The sequence below is a fragment of the Ceratotherium simum genome, chromosome 10 (genome assembly GCF_057802395.1).
Source record: "Ceratotherium simum simum isolate JZ-2026a chromosome 10, ASM5780239v1, whole genome shotgun sequence".
Classification (NCBI taxonomy): Eukaryota; Metazoa; Chordata; class Mammalia; order Perissodactyla; family Rhinocerotidae; genus Ceratotherium; species Ceratotherium simum.
Window position 1 is genome coordinate 74840082 of NC_141909.1, and position 22757 is coordinate 74862838.

Here is a 22757-nt window from a genome sequence, read left to right on the forward strand (position 1 = left end):
ACTGCTTCGTGGCCTTAGATGAGCTACTCAAACCTCTCCAAGTCTGCTTCTTCATCTATACAGTGACAAAAACTGCACCCCAACCTCCAGAGAATTGCTGTAAGGAACAGTGAAGACTGAGAAAGATTAAACACATGTTCTGTGGGCCCAATGCATAGCAGGCACTCAACCGAACGTCAGTTGTAATTATTATTCTCACTTAAAACAAAGAGCCCACACCTAACACATCATTTTCTACTCACTGTGTTCTTCACATGCATGAACACGAGAATCTCCCGTAAGGAAAACATTCCCCCTTGGGGGGTGAAGTCTGATCAATTTGAACAATATATTTATTTTGGATTTTTTTTTCCATTGACCTGGCTTATAGAAGAATTAGCCTCACTTATTTAAACATAGAAGCCAATTTAAATGCAGACATCTAACTTCATATGTATTATATGGTATTTAAACAAGTCTCCTTAGATGTTAAATCCATCTCATTATGACCGCCAAACTCTTCTAGTCAAAAGTGTTCATTTGTCTATGATCTCCTCTACTTAAAAACATCCATTTCTGTACAAGTGTATCCATCAAAATCTGCAATTTGCTAAGAGAGGATATTCTGTTTTCATAAATCATTGAAAATACACAACAAACTTTAGGATGTTCAACCTATAGTTCGTACCACAATGACACTCTCTTACCTCCTGCAAAAACTTCTCACTCATTTGGCTGAAATGGTGTCCTGGAGGCTTGATCCCGGACACCATCAGTCCAGAACTGAAGACCCTGGGCTTCTGCAGGTCTGGCTTGAATTTCTCGTAGAGGTGGGCAGACGGTTTCAGGTCACCACTCGCCGCCTTCTCCTCTTGGGGAAGAGGCATGGTACATGTGGGCGGAGCGTACGGAAGCCCCACTGGAACCAGCGAAGTGTCCACCTGGCCAAGGGCCTGAGGATTCCTCCTGATGTAGGTGATGATCTTAGGCCTCACGTGCTTGGGTTTGGGCATAACGACGGGCTTGGGCTCTGTCCTTTCCTCTGTTTTTTCAACCTGGTAGTTCTCCTTTCCCTCCTGTGAGGAAGGTACATCCTCGGAACGTACGACGACAGGCTTGGGGATCCCAGTGGGGCAGGTGTCCTTGTCAGGCACTTTCGGGGAAGTGGTCAACAACCGTGCACTGTCGGTGGGAGGTGGGGCAGCCGAGGGCGACCCCGTGTCTACACTCAACACACCGAAGTCCTGAAAACTGCTACTGGGTGGTGTAGGCTGGTGGGTCACATTCACAGTTGTCTCTGGGTGGAGGGGTGCTGGGACATTGAGAGGAGAATCTGTTCTTGCTGGGGTACTTTCAGTCTTAACTGCATTTTCTAGATGGTTCCTACTTTCGGCAACAGATGTAATGATCTCTTTGCTTTCCCCTGCTTCTGAGCTGCTGCTTTGAGGGTCAAGGGGCTCAGGGACCTCAGTTCTGCTCTCTCCAATCAAAGCATCCGAAGTGGAAACCGTAGCACTGTCCCTGGTCCCACTGCCCAGCACCCCTCTCCCCTCACTAACATCCAAGGGCCTGCTGTCAGTTGGATCTTTAGGAATAAAAGCTACATGACCATCACCTGGTGAGATGCTGCTGGATGCCATTTCACCCAATTTCCTAGCTGCACTTGGTGAATTTTTGCCAGTGGGCTGATTATCAGCGGCTCCCAAGGAATCGGGGCTCTGTTGGGGGGTTGTTTGAAGAAATCCCTCCTCACCCAGGCTGACTGCTCTCTTCTTCTGCTCACTACTCCTGCCTCTTTCCACGCCAACGTGGTGGAGACTGCCATGTGACAGACTGCTCAGTGCACCAGCGGTGGCTTCTTGCTGTGCTTCCCCACATGGCCCCTTTCTCTCTAGGGACAACATACTATCCTCCTTAGGACATCCCAGACCCTCCGCCTGGGTTGACTTTAATTCCTGCACGGCCCTGGGTTGGACAAATTTCAGCTCCAGCCTGGACTCTGCCTTTCCCTGACCTAATTGTGCTTCTGGCTTACTCAGGACTTCCTTTGATGCTGAAGGTGAATTCAGAGCACGCTCTGGGTGGGCAGAACGTGATGTGCTCTTGTCACTAACTTTCGGTACGTGTGCCCCCTCCATCTGGGTCTCTAAGGGGGTGGCCTCCTTGGTTTCTGAGGTAGATGATTTAGGATGACGCACACTCTTGCCCTCTGAGGTATTGTCAGCTGGAAGCAAAGCTGCCCCTAGAGAGTGGGCTGTCAATGTCCTCTGTGGCCCCTCCCCACCGCTGGGCACATGACAGGGGGCTTCAGGGGAGTCCAGCGGTGCAGGCTGCAGAAACTGCCGAGTCAGGTTCCCAACACGCTCCTTTGTGAGCACGTCCACTGCAAGAGCAGAGCTGCTTGCTCTTTCCAAAGAATGCCTTCTCAATTCCTCATTGTCAAGGGTCTTTGCCAATTTATCCTTGGGAACAGGCCGGGGAATTTCAACATCCCTTTTAGCTAAAACCTCTGGGCTGGACTCACCCATAACATTCCTCCAACTTGACAGGCTTGATCCCTGAATACTCCGAGGGGTCTGCGGGATATGTGTGCCTCTCTCCATTGTGTGCTCTTCATTTAGTTCTCTAGGAACGGTTGGAGAAAACTTAAAATCTTTCAGGCTGGTGGGGCCAGCGTGAGATCCTTTCCCAAGGCCCTGAAGTTGGTGAAATTCCTTATTGAAATGGGTGCCATTTCCTGGCTCACTTGTATTTGCATTTCCAATTTCATCTCTCAGGTCACATGTCTCAGACTCATCATGAGAGGAACTGACCTCCAATGTGATTTGATTGGCATTGGTATCTCCCAGACTTAGGATACTCTCATTATTATTTTTCACTCCATTTCGGTTGTCCCGCAACTGAGTGTAACATGATTTCTTAGGAGCCACTGGGACGCTCATTTTCAACTCTTCAGTGGGGGCTGCTTGCCATGCAGTCCTACTTCATGGAAAGGGGCTTCCTTCAAGCTGCTATTTGATTAATAGGAAATTCTCAAGCTGCCTGTTGCCCCCTGACAATGTCACATTGCGACACTGCTACAACCATTTTCAGAGCAGTTTTAAAACCAAGCATTGTCTTGGCATACAGCAGGATGACTGATCTGCTAGGTTCCTGCTGAATGAGAGCCAATTAGTCCATGAGACCTAGAGAGAAATAAAAATAAATCAGATTAGATTGACAAACAGAGATTCTCAGGAGAAAAAATCATAGTAAACACAGATTACAATCACTTTCATAATATTATTTAATTCACTCTATCCACATATTTCTCAAAAACCTTTCAGATAGGGGCTCCTGCTGGCCAAATATGGGAAAATTGGAACATCAAAATGATTCATGTTAGAAATAGATTATGAAAACATATTAAATCTTAAAATTAAATTTTAAAAACCTACAAGTCCATACCAAGACTGATTAAAAAGGGTGGAGGAGAAAAGAAGGCTCTTCTTTACAGAATATCAACTAATACAGGAAAAATTATAGAATTAGAAAAAGCATCATTTTGTAGTCACCAGAGTAATAATTATCTTGGGCAAGGGACACCAATGGTTGAAAAATACTGGTTGAAAGATTGTTTGGGGAACAGGATATTCATGGAATCATAAGGTACCATCCTCCAGATTACTTTATTTCTTACAAAAGAAAAATTTTATCTTTACAATGGAGAAAGCTGGTAGGCACCACCTTAACTAAGTGATCAAATTTACCATGTCACTAGTGGAAACTGACACCACGTGCTCCTGATGTAGGCAGTCCTCAGCATCTATATCACCTATGCAGTATTCTCGCTATGAATGTTCAACCTGAATTTAATCATGAGGAAATAATCAGACAAATTTAAAATAACTGGCCTAAACTTGCCTCCAAAATGCTAACAGATATCTACGAATAATGCATGATCCTTGACTGGATCTTTGATTTTACAAAAAATTAGCAAAGGATATTATTGGGACAATTACAGGTTTCTATATGGATTGTATTTTAGGTAAAGGTATTTTATCAATGTTAACTTTCTTGGGTGTATAATACTATTGTGATTATATCAGATAATCTTTGTTCTTGGAAGATACATGCTTTTAAACATGACATGTCTTTTAATGACATGTTTTCTGTAACTTACTCTCCAGTGGTTCAACAAAGAGAAAAATATGCGTGTCGGGGGGTGGGGGGGGATGCATATGAAAGAGAGAGAGAGAAAATGCAACTGTGCCAAATGATAATTTGAAAATCTAGGTGATCCATTCTACTATACCTCCAACTGTTCTATAGGTTTGAAATTTTTCAAAATAAAAAGCTGGAGGAAAATTCTATCCCAGCCTTCAGGGCCTGCATGATCCAGCCCATACACACCTTTCCAGCCTCATCCCCACTATTCATCCTCTTCCTCTCTAGGCTGCAGCCACACTGGCCTCATTCTTCATATTACCATGTTCCTTCCTCCCTGCTTCGGGGGCTTTGCTCGTACTCTTTCATCTGCATAGAATGCGGACTCTTCCCTCAACGTTACTCAACTAACCCCTTTGTATTCATCAGTTTGCAGCATAAGTACCACTTCCTCCAGGAAGCCTTCCCGACCTACTAGCCTTTCCGACCTCCTTCTATAATGACCTTTTATCATATCCCATATTTTCACTTTAAAAAAAAAAATTCAGATGTGCTAGACACTAAAGAAAATATCGTTTAACACCTAGCATGTGTGTTAGGCACTTAATATGTATTTGTAGCATGAATGAATGAATGAATGAATGAATGATGAAGAACAATGTTATTTTTACTCTCATAGGGCTTAAAATCTAACATAGTATTTAAATTTCTATGAAAGTAGACTCACAGATCATCCCTAAACCTCTCAATTCAAGGCTAACATTGTTTTATCCACTACTGTGAATACATTTTATTAGGCACCGGGGATGGGAGAGTTTAAAAGGAACAAGGTTCCGCTCCGTCCGCAATTCCCCCAATGGGGATTCAAAGTTAACAGCCTTCCACACCTTCCCCCTCATTCATACAAAATATGCGAGTACTGAGATGCACATTACGTGGGAGGCTCTTGTCACGTTTCCACTGAAATAAGTTACATGGCAACCTGCTTGTCTTCTCTTCACCATTGTTTAATATATTATTTCATACATTCAAAAGAATATTTGTGTATTCATACATGTATATACATTCATGTATACATAATACATATACATATATATATATACACACACAAATGTATGTTATAAAGCAAAATAACATAATGAACACCTAGAACCAAGGACTGAGAAATCACCAATAAATTGCAGTTACCTCCATGTTCCTCTCCATCCCAGCTCCCAACTTTTCTAACTTAATTTTTCACTTGACAGCCTATCATGGACATCCCTCAGCTGATAGAGCTCTCTTTTCCTTTCATTTCTTTTGCATCTATTACATAAGCATGTATTTTTTATGTAAATGAGATAATTTCCTATAAGCTGGCTTTTTGTCAGTTTTTTTTCTTTTTATTTGCCCCTTCTTCCCTCAGCCCAAGACACGCTAACATCCTGGTGCAGGTCTCTCCACTCCTTTCCCCATGTCCGTATACTCCTATCCAGATACACACACCTGTAGCAGTGTGTGCTTTTGTTTCCCACCACACTGCTCTTCTGTTCTCTTCATGTCACACTCACTATCTTCATCCTCCCACTTCCTTGTGTCTCCCACATTCTTCTTCTCCTTCTCTGTCTTCTTCCAGGCCTGCCTTCAGTGAGCCAGGGACACCGCCAGCTCCAGCCTTGGCCGGATACGGCCCTCAAGCCTAAGCAAGGTGCTGACACTCTGCTCCCAACCTCGGTTCCCTGACACAGAAGTAATTCTCAAGGAGCCCACATTTCTTTCTTTACTCCATTTTAAAAGTGTTTTCCTTGAAGATACAAATGTCCTCTGGGCACAAATATAAAAAGCATGTGGGCAAATCAATAAGACAACAGTTTAAAAGAACACTGTGCTCTCTGGGTCAGGAAACAGGTATCCCAGAAAGTCAGGGAGAGTAAGGAATTCCATAGACATGGGCCATCCACAGAAAGTGAGCATCTCTGATTCTCTGTGGGCAAAATTTAAAGCATGAAACCAAGAGCCCTCTTTGGTTTGAACTATTGAAGCTGGGAGAAAGAAAGAAATGAATTCTCAGCAGTGACAGCAAAACCAGAGCATCATAAACCACAATCCACAATCTGACTGCTAGAGAGCGACAAACAGGTACAAAATCAGTATCTTGCTAGAAAGAACTGTATTTTAATTTTTAAAGAATTACATAATAAATGTTCTTTTTCTTTGTCAGTAAACAATAAATGTTACATTGGTAAGGGGATGGAAAGGTAGAACCTCCGAGGGCCCAAGTATTCTTCTCAGCACTAATCCATATCTGCAAAATTTAATGTTTAAATTATAATTAATTTTATTTAATCTTAAATTTTAAGTTAAGCTATTTAATATTTGTAATGGCCTCCAGAGATAGATCTTAACATCCCCTTGCCTTTTTTCTTTCTCTTCAGGTAAGGAAGTGAAAGCACAGAGAGGGTAACATTCCCAAGGTCACACAGCTAAGAAGTGGCGGAGCAGGGACAGAGACAGGAAGGTAAAATCCAGGCAGAAAGTGGAAGCTGTAAAAAGAAACGCTGCCTATTGGTGGAACTGTATAGATCACACAGGAAGAATCAAAGGAAAAGTCACCACCATCAGAACAAGAATAGAAAAGCAAATTCATAAACCAAAACAGGAGAAAATGTTCACATGAGACAGGAAAAGCAAATTTAAAAACCTTCGTCTATTATAGAAGGCAAATCATGTGCAGGAGGTAATGTTTCCTGCTTCCTTCCCTTCACAACAGCTTCACACCTCCTCCCAGGGCTCCATCATTTGGCCAGAAGACAGTCACAGAGTCAACATGAGCAAGAGTTTTTTCTGGATCTGGATTTCAACCCAGGGTACTCTACTATGATGAACACTTTTTCCCTAATATAAACACGACCATAAAAATTCAGACTCATAACACAAGGGTGTGTGATTAAACAAAAAATGCAAATATGTCAACCAACTGTGCTAACCCCCCACTTGAGGTGCATTTTCCCAGGGTGAGACATGTAACTTTCATGTGCTTCACATCCATGACTAAAAATAGTTACAAACGATGGCCTTAGAGGTAAATAGTAATTTATCTTGGAAAAAATCCATTAAGTCCTAGGTGCAAAAGAAATTTAAAGAATTTCTAGGCTCCTAGCCTATCTGATACTTAAAGTAACTTTTTTTTTTATAATTTTATTTATTTTTTCCCCCAAAGCCCCAGTAGATAGTTGTATGTCATAGCTGCACATCCTTCCAGTTGCTGTATGTGGGATGCGGCCTCAGCATGGCCAGACAAGCGGTGCGTCGGTGTGTGCCCGGGATCTGAACCCGAGCTGCCAGCAGCGGAGCGCGTGCACTTAACCGCTAAGCCACGGGGCCGGCCCTCTGATGCTTAATAGTCTTCCAATAGTTTCCCCTACTGCTAGGGTGAAAACTCTAGTGTCAGGAATCCACCAGCTCTCTAAGCCCACCGCACCTCTGCACAGGGCCACTGTCAAACTTGCCCACAGCTGAGATCTGCCTCCCTAGAGCGGAATAATACAATTCTTCGTCCCCTGGACAACCCTTCAGGTGTTTGTAAAGAGCTGTTACACTCCCTCCCTCCTCTAAACCTATTCTCCTTGTTAAAGAACTCAGATTCTCCTAACTGTTGGAGAAGCTTTTGAAAACTCCCACCATCTAAGCACACACACCAGGGAGCCTGAAGGCCCTCTTAAACAGGATGCTCAAAGCTGCACACAATACTTCAGTCCCAGGTGCCTCATCCAGGGTCATGTGGAAGCAAGACTTCCATTCTCCTAGCTACCTCTAACCACACCATCTAAGGGAGTGACCTCTTCACGAACATATAAATCACCTCGTTAATTCCATATCATCAATTAGAATGCCAAAGTACCATATGAGTTACTTCTAAATTATACCGACTCAATCCTGGAAATTTGCAACTGGCTTTTAGCACCTACGAGTAGGACCATAAAAATATACCTGTTGAATTTCATATTGCTAGTCTAGGTCCATTGTTCTATCCTATTTAAAACGTTTTGGGCCCACTCTTAATTTTTCACCCAAAATATTTGCAATCCATTCTGTTTTCATACCATCTTCAAAGAGGTAAGTACACATTCCATGTTATCATTCATTTCACTGATGCAAATGTCAGCAGAACAGGGCAGGGCACGAGGCAGCAGCATCTGGTGCCGGGGAAAAGTAACTCCATGATGCTCCACCTCTGCTATCAGCACTGCTTATTGCACACACACAGGTACTCCTCTGCCCACTAGGCCCTGCAGCCACCGCACACAGCTTGTCCACAAGAACGTCAAGAGAGAAGAAACCTTGTCAAATGTGTTGCTGAAATAATTATAACACCCAAAAGAACTCTCATCAAAAGAAAGAGGGAGAAAATGAAAGTGAAGAAAGAAAAGAAAATGAGGCTGATCTACCATGACCCGTTCTACACACTACCCAACATTCTCCTAAGGACCACTGTTTATTTTTCTCAGTACTCATAAGTCACCAATACCAATGCTTTCTAAAATCTGACAAGGGCTCAGCATCAGGATCACTGACACACAGTTTGAGCACTGCACCCTCTCCTTACCAACAAACAAAATTGTCTTTGCCCATCTTGAACAATCAGGCATGCTTCAGCTCTCCCCAGCTCACAATCTCTGATAGTGGTTTGACCATCTCATCTAGAACTGTTTTCAGTTGAATGCATATACATTTCTGAATCACTAAGCAGACTGATAGCATCCAGATGCTCATATACAATCTTTTTATCCATCTTGGGCTTCAATTTCCCTTTACCAAGTGTGTTCTGCCCACCCCCATGTGGAAGGCGTTCTCGGACAAAGGGGAACTCTGAAGCAGCCATCTCTGTGCCATCCACTAACATGACAGTGAGCTAACTTGGCTGAAGGACAGGCTAAGGCCAAACTTCTTAGCTTGACCTTCAGGGTCTGATGAGCACTGGGCCCATGTATCTTTCCAGAATTAATCCCCTTTACTCTTCTAATTAAAATACACCTGCCCAATAAAATTGTCCTCCCTACCCAATAGCTCCAGCTTCTGAGCTCAAAGGCCACCTCCTCCATGAAGACTTTCCTAAATTTTCTCCTCCCTCTCCCCCTAAAACGGTGGAAAAGGAGCTAGATACTGAGTCTCCATGTCCTGAATCCCCAGATCTTTCCTTTTGGCACTGTCATACTATGTTGTTCTAATTATAGTTATGTACATTTTATTTTTATTATAGTTAAGTATGTCTTTTTATTACAGTTACATGTGTCTTATTTTTATTACAGTTACATGTATCTTATTTTCTTTATTAAAATATAAGCTCATTAGGTTGGAGGTTAACAGTTCAGACACAACTGTTGCCCATGTGGAGTCTGGGAGAGCACTTCGCACATAGAAGGCCCTTGGGATGAAATAACCTCCTCCCAACTTGAGCTCAAAATGGCAAATGTTCACCTCACTTTCAATACAGCATGGGCCCTATCTTTTTTTTTCAGTCTTTTAAGATGGAGATTATAAAGCCACCCTTCCCAACTGGGTAACTGTTTAGGCACCCTCTTCCCCTCACCTCAGGAGGGCTGTACCAGAATATCCAGAGGAGATTATATGGAAAAATGTATTCTGATCATCATTGTTTGATTTATATTTGTCATAATACTTAATTTAATTGAAAAATAAATAGAGGAAGTTTGGGGGATTTTTATGTTATTAAAGAGAGCATGGGTTTTAAAAGATTGAAAAATACTGTTGTACACTCTTCCTTAGATGCCTGGTCTGCTGTGGAATGCTTTATCAGTTGTGAATTTCCATATAAATATTCAAGAGCTGTGCCTTCGAATATAAATGCAATTCCATCTGACTTAATAAAACTTATTTGCCAAAGAAGTTCCAACTGCAACTCCTACCACGCAATAAATTATCCTTCAGAAGAACTTTAGAATACAGAAAAATATATAAGATATGAATCCCAAATTTAACAGTAAATATAATAATAAAGCAAAAAAGTCAAAACCTCAACTTTCAAATTTTAGTTGACATTTTTACTGAGCATATATTTGGGGTCTATAATGTTCCACCACATTTAATAAGATAATTTTACATAAAGTTACTTGTAAGTATTTACATACAAGTCTATATATGCTTTAGAAAGTTTTGTGGTAATCATCCCTCTGTGTTTTCTGCAATTATAATTACTTAGGAATAGCCAGGTTTTTGGTCCTATTTCCTAATGTTGTGTATGTTTATTCTCAACAGGCACAATTATAGGTAGTCTAAAACTGGATGCACCACAGACTAAATGACCTTTATAAGTTCAGTTTCACCAAGATACGGTTGAAAGTTGAATTTTTGGTTGGGAGATGGTAAATATATGTTCAGGGACGGTGTAGCTATCTGTGGTGCTGAATTCTGTGAAAGCGTGCCAAATAATGTGAAATACAACAGCTCTCTGGAGCCTGCCTTTCTCTCCTTATCTAGGTACAGAACATGAGCAGTACAGCAGGTTTTATTCTAATATATAAACAGGACTGTGTTCAGAAAAAATTTCTTCTTCTTTTTTTTTTAGGTAACAGAGGCTATTTTATTTTTATTTTACCTTGAGTAAAAAGAGTGAAGAAGAATAAACACATAAATGAAATGCTGTTATTTCCCCCTTTATAGAGGGCCAGGACAAGAGGTAACTTGACTTTTCATAGGTTAGACCAACCTGACATTTAAGCAAAATATTACATTAATTGATATTTAAAGTGTCTCCAAAAATTGTTCTCCAAAGGAAGCCTCATTTGCATTTGCCAACAAAAAGCATTTGTTTTCCCCTTTAAAAAACAAATCCTTCCTTCCAGGACAGAATTTCACCAGAAAATATCGGGTATTCATTTCTTGCCTATTATGCTTAATATTTATTTTGTTTTGTTTTTGTCTTGAATGATTTTCTTTCCAAAATGGAAATACTTAACATTGCCAATTTTAAAAGAAATGGATCTTCACTGTATTAAAAAAAAAGTAAAATTATACCAAAGTCTCCTACTCCCACTCCAAGAAATAGAGTTTGATGTGTGGTATCCCAGATTGTTTTTTACACTCAGGGAAGGAGTTCTGTAACTCCAGTTTTTCTCTTTGCATGTCATGGACACCTCCCCACAGAAATACATGTAATAAATACTTTATCAGTCTTAATGGTCACTTTTACCATAATTAACCTACCAATCCCCCTATTGTCAGACTTTAGATTGTTTTCAGTTTTTGCCTTTTAAAATAACTCTACACAGAAAATTGCTGAATGCACATCCTTATTGCACCCCTTATCTCCTTAAGATGCATCCTAAAGGCAGAATCACCGTAGCCGAGGATGCACATTTCATTTTAATCCAGAACTCTGAGCTCCAGGAGGGGTTTCCGATTCCTTTACAGGTGCATCTCCTGTGCCTGGACCATACGGCAGGGCCTGATGCATAATGGGTGCCCCACAATGATGTGTTGAATAAATACATATTGCCCTCAAGAACAAAAAGCGTCAATCTTCATTCTATCTCTACTTCCCTCTTCCTACTCCATCTTCTCTCGCTCAGAACTCTTCACAACTAGAATGACCAAATCACTGACCACTCAAATAGGGACTTTTTTCTTGTTTTGGACTTTTTTCCAATTTCTTATTAGCATAATTTACATATAGTAAAATTCACCCTTTTTACTGCATAGTTCTGCAACTTTTGGCAAATGTATGCAGTCTTGTGACCACCACCACCACAAACAAGATCTAGAACAGTTCTATGAGCTCCAAAAACTCTTAAGTACTTTGGTAGTCGACGCTTCCCTGACCCCCAGCCCCTGGCAAACAATGAAGTGATTTCTATTCCTACAATTTTGCCTTTTCCAGAATGTCCCTTAAATGTAACTATTTAGTGTGTAGCCTTTGTGTCTCGCTACTTTCACCTAGCACAGTGCATCTGAGATTCCTCTATCAGTAGTTTGATCCTTTCTATAGCTAAATGTTTCCATGCTATGTCCCACAGTTTGTTTATCCATTCCCCAGTTGAGGGACATTTGGGTTATTGGCAAATGGTTTTGGCAATTGTAAATAAAACTGTTATACACATTCACATACAAGTTTTTATATGAAACTGAAAAACTTTTGAGAGTTCAAAAACGCTAAACCAGACAGAATGCCATGACACCAGTTGTAAACTAGACATATGGTTACCCTGTTTATAACACACTTACCACCACCCAAGATGATCTGACTCTTGTGCTTACTTGCCCATTTATTAGCTGCCTTTCCTCATCCTCTATAAGCTCCAGGAGAGCAGGCATCTCCTCCTCTGTTCACTACTCTGTTGTCAAGCCTATAACAGTAGCTGGCATACAGTAAAGATTCAAACACATATTTTAATTAGATAAAGTTCACTCAACACTAGGAATTTATTTTCAATACTTGAATAGCATTTACACTACCAGGTGCTATTTTTAGCGCTTTACTGCATTTAATCCACGTAACAATCTTAGGGCTAGATACTACTATCCCATTTTACAGATGAAGAAACTAAGGCAGAGAGAAGTTAAATAACTTCTGAAAGTAAATGGAAGAGCTGGAATTTGAACCCACAATCCATGCTCTTAAGCCTCCATGCTAAGCTTCCACAGAATCATCAATTTTTAAAGTTGATAGGTTTAAAAAATTTTGTTATTTTATTTTGTTATTACTTTACCTCTAGTGAGGTTACACATCATTTCACATCATGTTTGGCGATTTGTATTTCTTCCTTCACACTGCATATCTCTGAAGTGAAATTATTTTTAACTATTATTTTTAATGGCAAACATGGGAGACAAGCTATTTCCAGAATTCAGATTTAATCAAGAGAAAATGAGATATTAGAACTTTAAGGACCTGTTCCAGGAATTAGGGCCAGATAAAAGACCTCTTGCCTCCCGCCCACCTCACACTGCCAGTCCTCGGCCCTCCCAAGTCTCCCCTATGTGGATTACTGGTGCCGTTGTCCACCTCATCACCAAAGCTAGAAATCTAAAAACCCTCCTTGGCTTCTTCCTTTAACTCACACTCCATCCATCAGCAAGGCTATCAGATGAACTTCCAAAGTTCGTCACCAGCCCGCCCACTTTTCCCCATCTCTGTCGCCACCATCCTCTCCCATGTGAGCCACTTATAAATCTCCCACCAGATCTCTTGGCTTCCACTCTTGTTTCTCTAAAGAGGCATTTTCCCTTCACGAGGTAGCCAGAATAATATCCTGACATATTAATCAGATCAGGTCATTTCCCTGCCACAACCCTCCCCTTCCTCTGACCTGTGTGGCCGTGGGAAGCCTCTCTCCTCCCTCACTCTGCTCTCCCACAGGAGCCTCGCCTTGTAGCCTGCCATCAGGCTTCGCATTGCTATTGTCACTGCCTCACACGTTCCATGCCTGGCTTTCCACATGGCTGGACTCTTCTTACATTTCAGGTTTCAGCTTAAATGCGCCCTCCTCAGACAGGCTTCCTTGATGGTCATCCTCTCTCCCAGTCACAGCACCTTGTTGTTTCTTTCACAGCCTTTCCCAGCTTTACCATGTGTTCACTTGTTCATTGCCTTCCTCTCCCAATAGAACATAAGCTCCAGGAGGATAAGGATCACAGAAACCCTGCTCACCACGGATCCCCAGTGACCAGAATAGTGTCCAACACGTTGCGGACACGTAATAAATATTTGTTGAATTAACTAACATGGTGGCATAATTTAATCTTTCCTAATTTATTTAGCTCTCTGACTAATGCCTTGCTGAGCATATATGAATCACAGAATCACTGAGTGTTAGAGGTGAAAAGGAACTGAGACTAATTAATTCAACCCTCTCGTTTTATACAAGGGTTGCAGCCTAGAGAGGCGTCGTGATGAGGGACTGCACCCTAGAGAGGCTTCGTGACTTACTCAAAGTCCCACAGCTAGGACCTGTCATAGCAGGGCGGAGGCCAGGCTCCTGAGGCCCCAGTCTAGTGTTCGTCCTCCTGGGCAGACCGCAGCCTCCCTGGAACAGCTTCCTGCATTAGGCAGTAAGAGAAAGAAGGTGACGTGGAGACAGGACTCAAAAGGGCTCTGAGATGGATCCAATTTATTGAGCATCAACTGGAAAAAAAACACAGTACAAGGAACAATAGGAAATAAAAGATGAATTTTAAAAAGGTTCTAATCCTCAGAGAAATTGCAATCTCCTGAGGGAAAAGGGATCTAAGGTACATAAAGCTAACAACGAGAGTAATAAAAGCAAAGCAAGGTGTCATAAAATATGCTGTTAAACAGAAATACTAAGCACCACACAATGACAAGGAGGAGGCAGAAATTCCAACTGAGAGGCTGGGGACAATGAGATCTTTGCCCTTTCTTGCAATTTATAAATGTATGTATGTGTGTACCTGTGTGGAGTTTTACAAAGACTCCTGCTGGCCACCCCACACTCATGTCTACCAGAAGTGCCACATCATTCAAAGACTGGGTCCTGGATTTATAGGTGATGCTTGAGTCGCATGTCCCCTTTTCTCCCCCAGCTGCCCACATCCTCACAATCTCTTTACCTGTTATTCCCCAGTGGTGAAGTGCTAAGGAAAGGATGCCACTATGAAACAAATCTGTCACACACTGCTTGCTCTAAAAAGGATTTCACGAGGAAAGAGGGCAAAATAATAACTAAAATGAGGCACGAGGATTATCTGCAGATTTCATTTATTTTTGCAATCCGTATCTGCCTACCAGAAAAACTAGGAATTATCTGTTCCAGCAAAGGAAGAAAATGTTGTCATCTAGTTTAAAAGATTGGCAGTTTCAAAAGGCAGCAAGAACAACTGGATATGACAATCAAGAGTTGGTGATAAATTCTCTGCCATTGCTTCATAAGACAGGTGAGAAAAGCTAATACGTTGAACACTAATAATCTATCTACAAAATAGATGAGATCCAAACTCTTCCAATAACATTATTATGTGCTTGTGTTTATTAACAGGAGGCTAAAAAGAGAGACAGAGACTTCAAATCTAGATAAAAGGAAATACTTTTTGACTTATGGAAAAGGAAATGTATTGACATATAGACGTTTCAACTGGCATCCAGGGGCTGAATCAGATGAGGTTTTGTTACAGTCTTGCTGCAGGAGCAGGCAGCAGTTTTTTAAAAATTGAATTCCAATGTATGTTTGCCAGGCATGCACCTTCTCCTTCTCCAGGGGCTGTCCGGCCTATTCACTCACACCTGGTTGCTTCACAGCCTATGTGACCTGCCTGGCACTTGAAGGCAATTGAAGACCCACTCTTTTAGATTTAGAGCATCTCCTCTTATTTATTCACCTGTCCAAGTATTAATATGAAACTGTAATATTTGATTAATCTATTCCCTTCCTCATTCCTACCACAAATGCATTATTTGAATATTCCGATCAAACCCACTCTCCTCCTTTCTTTCCTACCAATAGTCCTCTGGCCCAAGCTGCTTCTGCAGTGCAGATGGTGGGCCAAGCAGTGGCAGGAGAATCCTTAAATCTACTTGAGCAGGTGGGGAGGGAGGCTTATTCTTGGGGGGCTGGGGGTGGGAGAGCTGGCTTGGTGCAAGCTGAGAGGGCAACGCAGACGCTTTCCCGAACTCCACTGCTAGGTCCCACTCAACCTAGCTTCTCCAAGTAGGTTTATTTCAAAGCTCAAGGTGTACCTCTCTGACTGTCTTCTGTGCGCATTAGAGCCTGGGAATGGACTTCAGCATTCAGGGTGGGGCAGCACATGCCTCTCCTTCATCTGCAGGACTGCAGGCTGTAAACCTCAGGGACCGTCTGCTATCTAAAGAAGAAAGAAATCTTTCTAACATCATCAGGGATAACGTGAGAATCACCTCCAGCTCAAAAGCCCACACCGGGTCACTATAAATGGGGCTCTTTAAAATCACTTTTTTTTTCTGGAAGATGAATTTCTTTTATCTTTCATCAGAAGCATATAACCTTGCTTCTGTCAAATGAACTAGACACCTAGAAGGATGAAGCTAAATATTTAACACCATGATGCAGCCCAAGCAAAAAAGTTTGTAATACCCAGAAAGCAAATAAATAAACTGTGTGGTGACTGCAAAAACCTCCAACTAAATGGAAAGGTATCTACTCTCACGTCCCAAGGCCTTTGGTTAAGAGTCTCATTCATTGCACTGTGTAATGAAAAAGGCATTTTGGATTACCATGCTTGGAATGTCTTTACCTCTAAGGAAGAGACAAAGAAATGAAGATAAATAGAAAAGGAAACAATATATTACTTTGGTTAGGAACCAACTTGGACTAGAAACATGCAAGAAAAATAAACGATATATGCTAGAGAGAATGATTGGTTTCTCTATACAATCGAGACAAATGAATAATATTGCTTTAGTTAATCAATTGCTTATAGGAATCCTCCAACATTTTACCAAAACTTGAAGAACAATAGTAAAAAAATACTTATATCCCCAACAAAATTCAAGAATGCTTTTTAAAAGAGCAACATGTGGACTTGTACTTGAACAGCATTGGATCTATAATCCCAGGGTGGAAAACTGGCTTGCTAGCATTTCTGGAATAGGGCATAGGCTTCCTGCACCCTGATGATCAAAACAGGCAACTTCCCAAAGCAACAAAAATCAAACATTCCCAGAAAGCACAAACTTGAATAAGTATGAATTTTAATGGGCATGTTTTAAACATTTAAAATTGCGGTTTAGAAATTCACTGTCAAATAACAGAGACTCAAACATTCATTTTAATCAAAGACTCTTAAAGAAATAGCGTAAGTCTCATGCTTCTTACCTTTTAAATAAAACAGCCAAAAAGCTAATTAGTCAATTTCATTTAGTGATTCACAATCACATCCTCTTATATGTATGATATGTGTGCATATGTTTTAGGCATGGAAATGGGAGCAACGGTGCTAATTTGCCCACCCTAATGGGTGGTTCTGACAGCTTCAGGAAGGCTCCTGACCCCGTGTCCCCAAGGACTGCTCCTCTGACCAGGGCAGCTCTCCAAGGCTGCAGGGGCCGCCCAGACTGTCCTCCATCTGATTTCTGGGACAAGTACATTTACACACTGACTACCCTCCTCCTGACCAGAGAAACTGGTTCTAGGTTTACTCTTAGGGGTTCTTCCTAACTACAGCATGAGGACAGCTCTGAAGAGGAGGAGAAAGCAAGAAATCTGTTTGACACGACTCTCCATGGGAGCACTCCTTTGTGTCATCAGGAGTCAGGATGCAGTGAGTAAATCAGAAGAAAATCTCTCCCCAGCAGTGGGGCATAGCCTGCCGACCAGGCAGACAGGCTGGGCGCGGGGATCCTGAGAGAGTGGGGGTGGTGGTCTGCCCAACCAAAGGGAAGGAAGTCAGTGTGCTAGCCTGAAAAGGCCCAAGCCCCGCAGCCTGAGAACCTGTCAGGAAGGAGGGGAGGAGAGTGGTACCCCTGCATGACAGGTCCTCTGATTAATGTAAAAAGAATAAAGTGATACTGGAAAGTTAACGCAAATTCTCCATTCTCTGCCAAAAGCCAGGTGACTAGAGGACAAGAGAGAAGAGAAAAGGAGGGGAAAACCCAAGAAGCGTTAAATTAAAAAAAGAAATTGATTTAGGAAAGAGGAAAATGCTAAGCAGTGATTTAGTACTTCTTTGCTTAGAATTCCGTGTGTGTGAGTGTGTGTGTGTGTAAATATTTTATAGCTTTTCATCCCCATACTCAACACCTCAACTAGAGCAAAGGCATACAGCACAACGCATGACTCCAGATTCCAATCTCGCTCCTAGATATGAACAAACAGCCACGAATTACCAAATGCATAAGAAAGTCTTCAAATGAAAAAAAGATAAGGCATTAAAAAAAATGCAAAAAAAAGAAGAAAATTTTTAAAATGTGTTTTCATTTACATGCAATAAAATTCATTCTTTTTGGTGTACAGTTCTACAAGTTTTCACAAATGCATAGAGTTACCACCAACACAACCAGATACAGAACAGCCACATCACCCCAAAAGCTTCTCTCACGTCACCTCTTTGTAATCGCCCCTCCCCCACCACTAAGCACTAGCAAATACTGATCTATTCTCCCTCGCTATAGTTTCGCCTTTTCCAAAATGTTATATAAATACAATCATACAGCATGTAGCCTTTTAAATCTGGTTTCTTTCACTTTTAGTATGGATGAATCTAGATAATAAGATTATTATATTATTATATTTTATTATTATAATTATTATATTAATATTGTTAATATTAACATAGAATGCATATTGCATTCTAGGTCCATCCATATTATTACATGTATCAATAGTTCATTCTTTTTTATTGCTGAGTAGTATTCCATTGTGTGGCTATACCACAGTTTGTTGATCCACTCACCAGTTGAAGAAGAAAACATTTAAAAATTCTAATTAATTCCCTCAGAGATAGAAGAGTGTCCATAAAACAAGAATAGGATGCTATAGAAAGGGACAGTCAGAGAATAAATAAGAGCTCATAGAAATTAAAAATGACAATTAAAATGTAAAAATCCATAGAAGGCTTTAAAGACAAAATCTGGCAAATCTCTCAGAAATTAGAACCCCCAAAAAGGAGAAACTAACAAAGATAGATTAATTAGCGTATCAATGCAGGAGCTCTAAATTCAAACAGAAATGCAGAAAAAAAAAGAACAGAGAAAATGCGAGGATGAAATTACCAAAGAAACAAAACAAGGAAATTCTCAGCACTGAAAAACACAAGTCTCCAGATTATAAGGGCACACTGGGGGCATAGAGAATAAAACTCGGCGTATCGCGTGCCACAGTATCACGTAATTTCCATGCCCCAGGAACGAAGGGACATTCCAGAGAGATAAAATAGATCACAGATAAAAGGAATCACCAACAACAGATTTCTGAACAGTATAACAAATATTTGAAGTCAGAGGAGCAATTGTAACACTCCAAAAATTCATGATTTCATCTAAAATTCTATATCTTGCTAAACTATCAAACCAAGTGTGAGTACAGAATAAACGCATTTTCAAACAAGCAATAATTCAAATATATATACATATTTCCCAAACTTCTAAAGAATATGCTTCTGCAAAATGAATGTATAAATGAAGAAGACAAGGGATCCAGGACAGAGGGACCAAAAGAAAACTCCCAAGAAAACAAGTGGCACCCAGGACCAGAGATGAACCAGCTGAGACTGGAGGAGAAGGACGGAAGGTTGTAGGAGGCGGATCCAGTGAGAAACCGCAACTGATGGCCCTGCTGTGTTTGGATATCTGTGTTTAGTAAGCGTTCTGCAGGTTCTTGGAATTCTTTTCTCCAAGTGATAGAGGAGGCTCTTTCTTCCATGTTTGTCTCTCTAAGAACAAAGAAATCTTCCCCGAAGCAACCCCTATAGGCCACCCCTCGCAGAGCAGGCGAATGGGGCCATGGTGACTGGCTTGGCATAATCAGGAGTTACTGCATCAAGTGGCAAAGAAGTGGACATCGGAACAAAATCAGGCTTCAGCCACAAAGAAGGAAGAGGAAACGGCTGTCGGGCAGCAACTGACAATGTCCCACGTGGCATGTATTAACCTTAGGGGGAAAACTGAAGGAAAAAAAGAAACTTGTGTGAGAAAAGAAATGAATCATCAGAGTACACTACTGGGATCATCAGTAAATTACCTGTAATACAATAACGTAAATAGTTACTGCTGATTTACCCAAATTTTGGAAGGCTGGAGAAAGGAACAGTGGGAGTATGCTGTAAGAGAACTAAACTCTCCACTGCTGTGATGGGAAACCAACTGATGATGCCCAAACAAGAGACGGAGGAAGAGCTCATGCTTAGAATGGTGGGGCCAGAGGGCAGAAGAAACGGAAAAATGATCTGAAATCTCTTGCCTCTGAGGAGTAGGATTTAGAACAAGGAAGGTGGGCAGAGGACTGCAGCTTCTTGTTATAAGCCTTTTATCACTAGAATAAAATAAAAACTAGAAACTTTAAAATCACTGTTTTCTTACAAAATATTTAAAGAAAACTGAAGCAAAGTGTGAAAATTTAGATCATTTTAATGAAGACCTAAAGCTACAAACTCCAAAGATCTACAGAGCACATTTCAGCTTAAATTTAAAATTTAAGAGATCTGAGGAGATCTGTATTAGATGCCCGGAAACTGAACAGATTGGCTGTTCTCACTGAAATGACAGGACAGCTGATGCTGAAGCTGAATCAGGAGGAAGAAAAACACTAGTATTTCTGGTTTGTTCAGAGAAGAGCAGACCCCAGCTTCACCAGCGGCCTGGGCAGGTGAATGGAGACAGCATTCTGAGCTCAGTAGCAGGAGGATTTTGAAGGAATGCTGGGCTTCTTTAATGAAAATGAAGTCACAATTTCTGAAGAGTCATCGATCTTGATACATATGAACCAAATTTTAAGATTTTCCAGCTGCCTGCAGAGTGGCAACTCAGGATACCTCTGAATTATCCACATGTTCTATCAGAAGCATACTACCTAGAAGACACAGTCCCCCTGTATCACTACTTAGAGAGAGAATTAACATCTGCCTATTGTTAGGCCTCTCAGAACACCATATGACCACCATACACATTAAACAGGTCCTCTGAATAAGGGAAGGGGAATGTGGCACCCTCTGCCCCTCTGCTTTGAATCCCGGTTCTGTCATCCTCTGGCTGTGTAGTCACTCACTAATCTCATCCTGTTTCCTCATCTGCATTTTAATGCAGCTGAAAATAGTAGTAGCTTGTAGGGTTGTTGTGAGGGCTGGAAGTCATGTATGTACACACTTATCACGTCGTGGGTATTAAATAAATGCTAGTATTGCTGCACTGCATTAAAAAATACGTACAGACTCACTGCTACATGGTTGACTGGGCCACAGAAGGGGTAACGCCCACTGATGTAAGAACTAGTTCTGTTGTTTGCTTTTTCGTGTTCCTATCAGCATCCGGGGCAGAGTGCCCCGTGTTTGCACCTAACTTCTGCAGCAGCCTTGAGCATCCTCCACTTTCACCTTGCTTTTACTCTGCCCATTCTCAACCCAGCTCCAGAGCTGCTCCCAGTTTCACCCACCCGCTGGTTATGTCGTCACCCTTCTCTTCATTCTAGAATTTGCACAGCCCCTCAACACAGAATAAATATTTAGCCTCTGTTCCCGAGACTGACTTTCTCTATAGTAAGGGACTGATGAAAGTATCCATTAGGCAGAATTTCATCTTTAACAGAATTGGCTACAATCAGATAAGAAAAGAATTGTTACTATGGGCCATCTGCCAGGACATAGAAATAGTTTCATTTTAAAAGAACAGATGACATAATACTATTCCTTTTCAACATTATCTCCATGGTGCATATTCCTAGAGAGCAGATTCTGTGCTTAGCAGAGTCTCAACAGCACACAGAAGTACTCTGATGAATGCTGTGTGCTAAGCTAACAGGACTAGGTTAATTTTGGTTAGGAAGAAGCAGGGTTGCAAGACATTGGTATCATTACTAGAAAACTGTAACATGTAGACCATAATATGTCCGGTTCACACCTGCCGAGGTCACACCGGCCTACACTTCCTCTGCCTGTGCCACGCTTCTGCACTTATGTGTGTCCTTATTGTTCATAGTTATTTCTATATATGCCTCATTTTCTACCCCTCCCCGCCCTGCCTTGTTCACAGAACCTGCCTGCTCTTTGGGGCAGGGTCCTTGCTTTTGGCATCTGTAGATCTCTTTTCCAGACCTTTCTCATAACAGGCACTCAATAAAACTTTGCTGAATCACAGAAAACTGCTGACTTCTGATTGGGGGATGGGCCAGCACTGCCATCAAAGCCATGTTTGTGAATTCTAGCCCCTTCTGGCTGCTGGGCTGGCACCACTCCCCCGACAGAGCTCCCACACTCCTCAGCCTCACAGAGGGCTATGCGGGGTTCCTCCATCATTCTATGCGTGGCTGAGCTCTGAGCACTGTCCACAGGAGCTACGTTGCCAAAACTAGGCTAATGCATTCACTACACGCATTACGCAGCTACTTGGTGGCAAAGGTGGCCGGTGCTAAGAACAAAGAGGTCCTGAGGTGGGAATCCTCACCGCAGAAAGGCTCTTCTGGTCTGTAAGCCTGCGCCGATCCCCAGGGCCTCATCGGCTGCTCCAGCGTGGACACCAGGTGATGGGAAATCCCTCGCACACCCTTTGAAGTCCTCCTTTGTTCCACAGAACCTGCTCTTCAGGCACTGGGCACCCACATTCCTCTGGATTCCTATGCATTTTCTTTATTTCTTTCTCATGATCTTTGTCACTTTCTGACACAAACTATTCCCTACATCCTTGTCTTTTCCTCCCTACTAAATTTTCATCTCCTTGATACAAGGATCGCAGCCCAGTTCACCTCTGTATCCTTTATAACATCCAGCAAAGGGCCTCACCCAGGGCAGGTTCTCAGTTCACCTTTGCTGAAAGAAACACACCTGTTTAATAGGCACCAAAAATTTAAACCCCATCACTTTCTAGCAACTATCATTGATGTAAATTTTCCTGGAAAGCTTTATAAACAAACATGCTGAACTATTACATTAGGCACTTTCTGATGGTACAATTGGAAATTATGTTTGGAAACTACAAAGAGTTGCTTTTCATTACACAA

The 22757-nt window shown here is 41.6% G+C and overlaps 1 protein-coding gene across 3 annotated transcripts in view; it reads right to left on the reverse strand.

Moving 5' to 3' along the window:
- Positions 1–22757, reverse strand: part of MTUS2 (microtubule associated scaffold protein 2) — a 578912-nt gene that overhangs the window by 409578 nt on the left and 146577 nt on the right. For all 3 annotated transcript variants that reach the window (XM_087436240.1, XM_087436241.1, XM_087436239.1), the window contains one exon: positions 687–3164. In XM_087436240.1, coding sequence (XP_087292366.1) covers positions 687–2921 — 2235 coding nt within the window. In that variant the 5' untranslated portion in view covers positions 2922–3164. The remainder of the gene's footprint in view (positions 1–686; positions 3165–22757) is intronic.